Below are 11246 nucleotides of genomic sequence, written 5' to 3' on the forward strand. Positions count from 1 at the left end.
CCCCTTCCCTTCATCTTCCTATGCAAATCCTGCACAGAAGTAATTAGGCAATCCGCTAGATTATTATCCTCATTAATATAACTCCCTTTACTTGTCTTTAATTATTCCTTCTTTATACATCTGAAAATGTTTTATCACCAATTTTTTGTTAACCTGACAGTTTTTCTCCTCTAGGTGTGTATTGGCACATCTAATAATGCTTTTTGCCTCCTTGACCCCTTAATGACCAATAACATGCCAGGCACGTCACGGAAAAAATAGTTAACGGCCGATGTTGTGCCTAGAACGTCATGGCATTAAAGAAGCTTAGAAAGCGATCTAAGATGTCAAGGCATTCAGCAACACGGAAATCTAGAGATTTTGCCTAAATAAAAAAAAAAAAAAAAAAAGTTTCCTCCTTATGTGGAACTCTGGGCTCTCCTTCCAGGTTGACTTCAAGTACTGCATTCAACCATGCAATCCATTAAACCCAGATTACTAATCACAATGTGATTAGTAAAAATAAATAAATACAATTGGAAAAAATAAAAATAGTTAAAGTAAATAAATATTTGGTAACATTTAAAAATAATTATGTAGTGATGTCACCATCAGGGGAACCATACCGTTTCTAAAGAAAAAAGTTTAGTGCTGTATCTTCCTAAAAATCCTGGCATGGAAAGAGTTAAAATACTAGCTTTTCAAACACCAATGAGGTGTCTAGTTTTAAAAAAAAAATATGCCCAAATAGGACATGGGCACAAGCCAGATGTCAAAATGAAAAGAAAATAAATGTACCCTTTTAGCCCCCCAAACTATCCAACAAGCCCATGCATTGGTGGTATCATTGTACTCAGAAGATGTTGCTGAACACACATTGGGGTGTTGTTTGTCAGGGACATAAATACTAATGGCTTGAAATTCACACCTAAAAATACTTCCACAAACTTTGGCAAAGGCTGGTGGTAAAATTAGTACATGGTGAATGTTAAAATACCACTATTTGAAATACTCTGAGGTGTTTAGTTTTCAAACAAGTATGGTTTGATGTGGTATATTGAATTATCTGGCTTCAAATATGACCCAAATAGGACATGGGGGCAGAATTTGGAAAACTATTCTTTCCAAATCTGGTAATCCTGTCCCATGTCCTGTTTGGGACATCTTTGAAGCCGGCCAATTCAATTTACCCCCATCAAACCATATATTTATAAAAACTAGAAACCCCTAGGTTAGTTCACACTCCTACAAGTGACATCCATTTGTAAATAAATACTAAATCTAACACATCTTTCTAACTTGACTCTTTTACCAACTGCCCAAAACATAGTCCCTGTAAAGCAGTTAGGATTTCTCTACTCCCTGCTGACCCAGCTGTTTGGTTTTTCCCGTTTGCAACAGGGGGCAACTAGTGTTACCCTCTAGCATCTCATTGACCCCTCTACTAATTTAAATGCCTATTAATGAACTACTGAACCACTATAGAAAATCTTAACTTGTCAAAATCGACTGGTGTTGTCATGAATTATGTACTGCCAAGCAGGATGGATATCAGTGCGCTCACTGGCAGTACTTCTGCTGCAAACAACTTTCAATCAATACATGGAGACAAAAGAGGCCCTAATGTCATACAGAGCCATGAAAACAACTATTAACAAAACTTTGAGTTTAACAGGCTTTATTCATAATCCAACAGAGTTGCAGTACACCTGCAGATCAAGGAATCAAAATATGTTTTATGCTATAGGCACCTTTATTCTCTAAAGAGGGAGTTGGTACGAGAGTTTGCCGACGAGTTGCTATTTTCTTCTTGCCGTTTTCACTTTACATTATGAAGGGTCAATTTAACTTTAGTTCCAAGAATAGCTTGGACCACACTGTGTAAGGTTTCTTGAAAGTCACCTATTTGGATTATTTAGGCTCAATTCTTGCATATAAATTTCAAGGGAATAGCCCTTTATTATGCATAGAGTACTCGGGGAGTTATAACACAATTGACACATTAGCTTTATGACTGCTTTACATCTTGCAATCCGTCTCAGCGAATCATGACTTAAGAAGTCTAATTTAAAGAAAGCAAGTTCCTACATGAATATTTGCTTATATGCTAAGCATTCGCACTGGTCTCTTTGCAGGTTTTCCACATGACCTATGACCTTGCCAGCGCAGTGATGCGGATTATCAACCTGATTGCTATGATGCTGCTCCTCTGCCATTGGGATGGGTGTCTTCAATTTCTAGTTCCTATGCTCCAGGATTTCCCCAGTAACTGCTGGGTCTCTATAAATAGAATGGTGGTAAGTGCCATTTACTCTGTTACTTTCTATCACATTAATTTCTCTAATTTCTCTCTGCTACCTCTCATAATGCAATTCTACTCCTGTCGGTTTGTATGTAGATCTGTAGGTGTCAATGTTAAAAATAAATAAATAAATAATAATAATTAAAAAATATATTGTCATTATGTAGCACCTTGCAGAGATTGTTATACGTGATAAAGACCCTTAAGAACTTAATTACACTAATTTTGAGGCCATGGAATTCCAATATACTGTTATACTGTCAAGATCTTCTGAAACTCAAGCTAATCTGCTAGGAAAGTTGAATGCTCTTGTGTCAGGTAGAGTAGGAGTTAAGTCCTTGAAGCTCCTACTTTGATCATGCTTGTCACATGAGACAGGTGCCAAGAAGCTGCAAGCTGGCACTTGAGAATTCACAGAGGGCCTGGGTAGTGCCCAGAAGAGAGGGATCAGTAACTTGGTGTGTGTCTGCGCTGCAAATGAACAGCTCAGCACAGGAAAATTTATAGATTTTTATCTCTTCCTTTCTGCTTCCCCCACTTTATCCTTTCTAATTTTGTTATTCTTTTATCATAATTTATTTGCTTTGTCTCTGTTTTCTTTTTATTATTTCCACCTGTTCCTTTTTTAGAATACCCTTTTTATCCCATTTTACCCTTGTTACTTTTTTACCCCCATAGCTCTTCCCATATTTTCTGATCTCACTTCTGCTGTTTTTGGTTTTTTTTTTAACCTTTACATTGTTTTGTTGACTTTACTTCTTCAATCTCCACATAATCTCCATTTCTTTACTGCAATGCACTGTTTTCCATACTTGTCAGTATTATCAGCCATACCATCTTTTCACCTTGTTGTTTTGCTAAAACTCTCCTCTTCATCCTCTTTCACTCTCCTTTCAGTAATCCCAGCTCAAGCATATCTTCGTTCTTCTAAATTGGGTAATGTGTGCTCTGTAGTTGGGTCCAGGGCGATGTATTGGATCTGTCAGAGAGACGCATCATATTAGTGCATGAGTGTTGGACACCGTGTTTTGCACACGTGTATGTGCACAAACCAGATGCGTGCTCCTGGATGGTTGCAGCATGCATCTTTACATGAGTCCTTGGGGGCGTGAGGCCCATGTCCTTGCACACTACATATGTATGCACATTTGTGGCATGCTTCATTCATGCCACATATTGTCAGCACAGGCACATGTGCACCAGTTTCTCTCACTGTGCTTGCTTCCTTCCTAGCTGGCAGAAGAGGGATGGGCATTTCCTGCTGGATGATAACTCTGTCTTCCTGTTTGTGCCCTTGTGCAGAACGACACATGGAGTGAGTTGTACTCCTTCGCCCTGTTCAAAGCCATGAGCCACATGCTGTGCATCGGGTATGGGCGCCAGGCTCCCGAGAGCATGACTGACATCTGGCTCACCATGCTGAGCATGATAGTGGGCGCTACATGCTATGCCATGTTCATAGGACATGCCACGGCTCTTATCCAGTCACTGGACTCTTCCCGAAGGCAATATCAAGAGAAGGTGAGGAGGTGCGGGGTAGGGACGGGGATTGAAAGTACTTCATTGCCTTCCCACTTTTGATTGCATGGTGGTATGACTTAGTCTTTCTGTATTTTGAAATAACACACTCTGTCTCTGAAGTTGTGGCTCTGGCACCTGCATAATGATCATCATCCCCATGGTATAGCTCTCTATAATTACTTCTATAATGTATTTCTTCAATTTCTCAATAGTACAAGCAAGTGGAACAGTACATGTCCTTTCATAAGCTGCCAGCTGATTTTCGCCAAAGGATACATGATTATTATGAGCATCGTTACCAGGGCAAGATGTTTGATGAAGACAGCATCCTAGAGGAACTTAATGAACCCCTGCGAGAGGTGATTGCTTGGAAGCCATTACACATGGGTAATGTTAGGAGTGAGTGCCTGCACAGGGGATGTCTGCAGGTATAAGAATTAAATTTAGCTGTGATGCAATGGACAAGGATTCTTTTGGGTTGTAAGATATGGGTAAAATGTTTTTTTTCTAATTTGATATGCTGTATGCTATTTCCTCTATTCTTCCTTCAGCATTTTCCCCCAGCACTACAGTTGTTCCCTATATGTTGTCCTCTTTCAAATTCTTAATTTTTCTCGTTACTAGGAAATTGTGAACTTTAACTGCCGGAAGCTTGTAGCATCTATGCCACTCTTTGCCAATGCTGACCCCTGCTTTGTGACAGCCATGCTGACCAAACTGAAGTTTGAAGTTTTCCAGCCGACAGATTACATCATTCGTGAAGGAACCATTGGAAAGAAGATGTACTTCATTCAACATGGAGTGGTTAGTGTCCTTACCAAAGGCAACAAGGAGGTCAAGCTCTCAGATGGGTCATACTTTGGAGGTAAGATGTTCTTTGCAATCCCATGCATCTCCCGGCACTCCCAACTTGTGATTCAGGGTCAGTTTTGCTTTGGTCCTTTGTGACGCAGAAATCAACTGTTAAAGATGGAGCTAAAAGAACAGTGATTATTTTCTGTTCTAGCTCGAGTAAAAATATTCATTGCATAATACCAGTATGTATATGAGTGCATCCATAGGTGCATGTAGAGTACAGAAACATACGCGTTTGATGTATTTAACATTTTAAAGTTTCCATGTACTGTTTATGATGGTGATATTTTAAATAAATATGCAAATATGGTTACTTATCTTGGACAAATAGTTTGAGAACTGTTGTCACAGTTGTAATTAGCAATAATAGATGGGCCTGAAAAAATATCTGCAGGAAAAAAATCCTTAGAATGGGAAAAGTCTCTCCAGACAAAATGTTACTTAGAGTGGCATATAGGGAGGTATAAGGCATTTCAGGAGGCAGAGTGGCATTTAGGGGGTTAAAAGGCATTTCATAGAGCACTCTGCCTACAGAAATGCCTTATGCCCCCCATTTAACCCCCCCCCCCCAAAAAAAAAAAACTTACCGGTGCTTCTGAGTCCCTGGTGTGTAGCCGGGGCAGCGTGTAGACGTCTACGTGATTCGCGTAGACAACTTCCGCCGCAGCCGGAAGGAGATGCGGTTAGCGCCATCGCGCATACACCCCCCAGACTGTCAGAGAGAATTCCCCACACCGGTGAGCGGAACTCTGATCTCTGACAGCCGGGAAAGGTCTGCTCGATGGACGCAGACAACCCCCGCTGCTAACCGCACCTCCTTCCGGCTGCGGCGGAAGTTGTCTACGCGAATGACATAGACATCTACATGCTGCCCCGGCTACACACCAGGGACTCAGAAGCACCGGTAAGTTGGGGGGGGGGGGGGAGTCAGGAGGATCCAGGTCCCCTGCTGCGCTGCGGGGGATCTGGATCTTAGTCTCATTGTCAGACCTATTTGAGGTCTGATTATAAGACGACCCCGATTATAAGACGTGGGGTATTTTTCAGAGCATTTGCTCTGGAAAAAAACTCGTCTTATAATCGAGCAAATACGGTAATACTTCCTGGAGGGTAGGAGGAGTTGAACATTTCCACTTCCTACCAGTGCAGACCTTGGCCACCAGCTAGACGTGCCAGGAATTTCTATTGTTTTTAATGTTAATTTAGTTGTTTAAATATAATTTTATCAATGTCTGTTTCAATTATGAAGTTAGAGGGGCACTCCAGCAGCCAATCAGTGGCAGGAAAAGCTTTCAATTTAGTCAGTGGGGTGGGCTTTCTGCATAGATATCTCGAACGATCAGCCGATGGTGTTCACTGAGACAGTGATGGAGCATATTGGTCTAAATTTATATGTTCAAGTAGGCAAAGAGGCAAATGCAAATGGGGATTCTGGAGAACCCATCCGTGCATTTGTAGTAGGGACATCATGTAGATTTAAAAGGGTTCTCTCAGTTATATCATGCATTAAAGTACAAATGATGGCTGTAGTGTCCCTTTAAGCAACGCTGCTGGCTTCCTCTTATCCTTATGTGCACGCTGTATTCTAAATGGTATTGGCAGTGGCATAACAAACTATGGTCTTCTGCCATTTGCCCAGAGCTAACCACTCTGGTGATCGTACAAATTGTTCCCCTGCACAGGGAGGCAGAAATGCAACCAGGGTCATATTATATAAAAGCAAGGCAGCTCGAACAGTGGTGCGAGCACCAGAGAGAAATGTGCAGGTGAGGTAAGGGGAGCTGGTCAGTGGGAGGGTAGGGAAGGGGAGTATGTATGAATGTATGTTAGAATGAGAATTTATGTATAAGTGTGTGTCCTAACATGATTGTGTATATGAGCATGAATGTGTATGTATTTATGTGTAGGTGTATATCAGCATGAATGTGTAAGTTTTTTGGGGAAAAGAGGTGACATGTAGGCTTTTGGGATGATTAATCAGGTGGTGTCAAAACAGGCAGGCTGTTTGGGGGCACGGATAAGCTGTTTGGGGCAAAGGTGGCCCTTGCAACTGTTTGGCGACAAAGATGACACTGTGGGACATGTTGCTTAAGTGGCAGTGCATATCTTGCTTACTGTGCTCAGTAACGGGTAATCATTTGCTTCAGTTTAGGGATTGCATTCACTTACTCTTCCCTTGCATAGTGGTGTACAGTATTAGTGGACAATGTTTAAGAGGCATTAATTACAGATGCCTGGAGAATATACAAGTAGCAATCCCACTGAATCAAACATTGTAATTGTTTTTTTTTGTGTTGGTCAGAGATCTGCCTGTTGACCCGTGGCCGACGCACAGCCAGTGTCCGCGCTGATACGTACTGCCGACTCTACTCTCTTTCCGTGGATCATTTCAATGAGGTTTTGGAGGAATACCCGATGATGAGGCGTGCATTTGAGACCGTGGCCATAGACAGACTGGACAGGATTGGTAAGGATATCTGCAGGTCTACCTCATCCCTTCTATATTTGTTTATTACATGAGTACACCATTTTCTCCCTACCTTCACCACTTAACCATATAGCATAAAAAGTATTACCTTATTGACGTATGTGATATATTATGACAGGTTGAGAATTTTAGACAGATTACAAGCAAAATAAAATTAAGCTACTCTAAGTGAATTGTATATAACCTTGATCTAACCCACAGGGAAGAAGAACTCCATTCTCATGCACAAGGTTCAACATGATCTGAATTCAGGGGTCTTCAACAATCAGGAGAATGAGATAATCCAGGAAATTGTAAAGTATGACCGGGAAATGGTGCAGCAGGCAGAACTACATCAAATTAGCGGGGGGATGTATGCCACCTGCAATCCACCATCACCTCAACCGCAGGTTACTTCAGCCATAGCTACCCTGCAACAGGCTGTAGCCATGAGTTTTTGTCCTCCTATGGCTAGCCCACTGGTGGGATCCCCCCGCATCATGAGAAGGCTACAGTATGCTCAAGGAGGGCCTGGGGCGTTCTCTCTGTCTCCAGCCTTGTTCCAGCCACCTCTCCAACTCTTGCAGCACCATCCTCCCCCACATCAAGCTCAACGTGGATCCACCACTGTCATCGCCAGCCCCCCTTTGCAATCTCCACGAGTCTCCCAGAACTTTGCGTATCCAGCAAAGGGCCAAACAGGTTCACAATTATCTCTAACTCAGTCTGGCGCTTCTGTTTCCCCTCATAGGCTTTCTGTCTACAAGAGTACCCATTCTTTACACTCTGGCACGCTCACCCGTGAATCTCGCCCGCTGTCTGCATCACAGCCCTCGCTGCCGCAGGGGGCATCACAGCTTCGTAGCCCACCAGCTCCCCCTTCAACTGCTGGCAGCTTCACTCCTCCGGGGGCTAAGGGAGGAGGGTTTGGGCCACAATCTGGGCCAAGGGCTCCTGTTCCTGCTCGGTTGACCCTTTCACACCAGCTTTCCTCATCTGGTTCAGTTGCTGGTGTTTCAGACTCGGCAGGGGATACCTCATTAGGGGGCAGGAAGGATTCAGTGGTCAGTGCCCCAGATACTGATCCTGGGAGGGGACGGCTGTCTGCTAACTTGTGACACAGTGAAAGCGGATAATCCACCTGCCCTGCAAAGAGTGGGACAGGTAATTGATGGTGTGCAATTATAAAGGAGGTTGACATAGTAAAAATTGTGCCCACTCCTTTAATTTGTGCTGCATTATTCCTTTCCCTTGAGGAGCAGAGCAATCTACTACAGTCCTCATAACAACAGAGGGGTTATTTTGTGCACAAATTGTTAAAGCTTTATATTACATCAGCAATTTCATATTGTAACACAGGCAAACTCCCCTGAGATGTTGAAATAAGGAATCGGTTTTAGTTGAGGACATATGGTCAAACTTCCCACGCATATAGTAATGACATCTATCACTTATTAAAAAAAAATAATAATAATCAGTGGCAGTGTTAAGGACTGTGATGATATGACCACTTGTTAGTAACTGTATTGTAAGTGACAAACACACTTTATCATCACTTGGTGCTTCAACTCCTGTTCCGTAACATGGAAGCTGGATTGTAATGGCAGAGACGGTTGTCATTACAGTTGCAGAGAAGCTGAAGTCACTGTTAGGCTTTTCCTGCCCAAAACAAATTAAGCCAGTTGGTAGGTCTAGCAAACTGCAGGCGGTTTGTCAAGGAGATTAAGTCTACTTTAGGACTATTATGATCCAGTGACAGTGTCATGGTTGAGGGTCATGTAGTAGTTGCCGACTTTTTTTTTTCCCTTATAAAAATCTGACACGTATATTTATATATAAACTATTATTGAAAGAGGTTACGATTGTAGCATGTGATATCAATTTGTTATAGGTAGTAGTTGCAAAGTTAAAGCTCCCTTTTATAGCAAAAACTAAACTTAATAACGTAGGATCATGAGATATCAATGACCCACTGTTTAGGAATAACTTGTAGCAAATCTGCGGCCGCCTTGTGTGATCTGTGCATAGTTTGTGACATAGGTACCAATGCCACAGGAAAAAAAAAATCTGAATTCATGGGTGCATGTTAAAATCTGATTAATATGCATACCTGCACCATCTGTGCTGATTGTCTGGGTACTCAGCCTAGCTATTCAGTGGGGAAGTAACTATCATCTTCAAACCTTTTGAAGATGTTATGAAGTGGAGCAATTGCCCGTCATCAGGGCGCCATACAGCTGCTTAGGATAGTTTAAACCCACAGAACTTTATTATTAATTTACTATTAAATATCCCACTAATGCCACCATCTTCCTTAATCCATGGAGTGTATTTTAGAAAGCCATATTGTGTATATCAAACAGCTGTATATTAAGATATATATACCTGTATAATCTGTACTATAAAAAATCCTGTTGTATGCAGGGAAATGGGTAGGTGGCGAAAACAACCATCATTCAGCAACCAGTCACGGGGTATAATAATTGAAGCGACCGTCTGAGGTTGCAACCTGGCACAAAGCTCACTTTTCTCTTTGTTTGGCAGAAAGGTGTTGCTTTCAAATGCATCCTAGTGAGGGGTAGTCCCATCAAAAATCTTTTGTGAAAAGAAGATAATCAGTTATATACCGTATTGGCTCGGATATAGGCCGCACCCTAAAAGTTTGGTGCTTTTTTAAAGAAAATTTCTTTTTAATAGACATGCTGCCACTCTGTGTCCCCCCCCCCCCCCCCCCCCCGAGATAATCTGCCACTCTCCCCCACCCGAGATATGCTGCCATGCTCCCCCACCCGAGATATGCTGCCACTATCCTCCTCCGCCCCCCCCCCCCCATTTACCAGAGCAGACTCCCGGGTGTCTTGCGGGGCCGGCGGGGGACATCTACGCAATACGCGTATACAACTTCCGGTGCCGGGACTCAGCGGATGTGCCGGCACCGGAAGTTGTATACGCGTATTGCGTAGGTGTCCCCCGCCGGCCCCGCAAGACACCCGGGAGTCTGCTCTGGTAAGTCTTGGGGGCAGAGGTAAAACGCATCGTGCGGACGTTCACCGCTGCCGGTGAACGTCTGCACGATGCGCTTAGACAATCTCCCATGCCAGCACTCCCCCTGTGGTAAGTGCTGGCAGGGGAGGCTGTCTGAGCGTAACAGAGAGTAGGATACGGGTCCCCTGCACCGCTGCGGGGGATCTGTATCCTAACCCTGCTGCCTGCCCGGTGCCCGGAACTGCATGTCCCGGGCGTCGGGCGCTAGACCCCGAATATAGGCCGCACCCCCACTTTAAAGACAAAAAGTGCGGCCTATATTTGAGCCAATACGGTATTTTTAAGCATGTATTGAATGCCAAGTCTGTAGGGATAGTTGGACCTTCTGGAACAGGTCAACAAGGTGATGGTTTACACCTGCTCTCGCTTAGTTTGAGTGATAAGGTTATTTCATGACTGACCTATGTAAATGTGTGTATCGTATGGCTGGCACCAGCAGACACTGCTCAAAAATTAGTCTTTCTGCCAAAAAAAATGAAATATATGCATTCTATTACAAACGCAATAGATTACAGCTTAAAGATATGTCTAAAATACAAATAGCTGTATTAAGTGATTTTCCTTTAGCAACACGGTGATTATGGTCCTGTGGAAGGCTTCCAGTTCTTGGCTGTATAAACAGCAACTTGTAATTATTAAAAAAAAAAAAAATTAACAAAATCAGACATTACATTTCTTGAATTAAATATTTTATATTTAAAAATAACGTGGTTATGGAAAGTAAAAGAACCATTACAGAAAATGTGGGACTGCCCCATTAGGATCATTCACTTAAATAAAAATACTGCAGGTCACATTAATGTTGGGAGAACACTGCTTGCTTTTGGTACCATCAAGCAAGCTTTAGGGATGGGAGCTACCCCCTCCCCTTCCTTGCTCCAGTGCCACTGCCTTCACTAATGAATGTATTTTGGGGGTAAAGGTGTTGATAGGAGAGAACAGGGTGACTCCTAGCTCTTCAGAAGCTGCACTTTATTGAGCAAATGATTCCAGCTTCTCTGTGTGTGCAATAAATATTAATTTCTGGAAAATGTGTGGTTTATTAGAAGACAGTAATAGGAGGGAGCCCAACTAAAC

General features: G+C 42.7%; 1 protein-coding gene across 1 annotated transcript in view; it reads left to right on the forward strand.

The window, feature by feature from the left end:
* The window catches only part of LOC149289428 (potassium/sodium hyperpolarization-activated cyclic nucleotide-gated channel 2-like), a 38556-nt gene extending 30314 nt beyond the window's left edge, over positions 1-8242 (forward strand). The window contains exons 3-8 of the mRNA XM_089490571.1: positions 2115-2276; positions 3584-3802; positions 4015-4161; positions 4427-4667; positions 6960-7124; positions 7347-8242. Coding sequence (XP_089346697.1) covers positions 2115-2276; positions 3584-3802; positions 4015-4161; positions 4427-4667; positions 6960-7124; positions 7347-8242 — 1830 coding nt within the window. The remainder of the gene's footprint in view (positions 1-2114; positions 2277-3583; positions 3803-4014; positions 4162-4426; positions 4668-6959; positions 7125-7346) is intronic.
* Positions 8243-11246: the final 3004 nt, after the last annotated feature.

Source organism: Sceloporus occidentalis, unplaced genomic scaffold (assembly GCF_023333645.1).
Source record: "Sceloporus occidentalis isolate IW3139 unplaced genomic scaffold, rSceOcc1.0.p SCAF_45, whole genome shotgun sequence".
NCBI classification, from domain to species: Eukaryota; Metazoa; Chordata; class Lepidosauria; order Squamata; family Phrynosomatidae; genus Sceloporus; species Sceloporus occidentalis.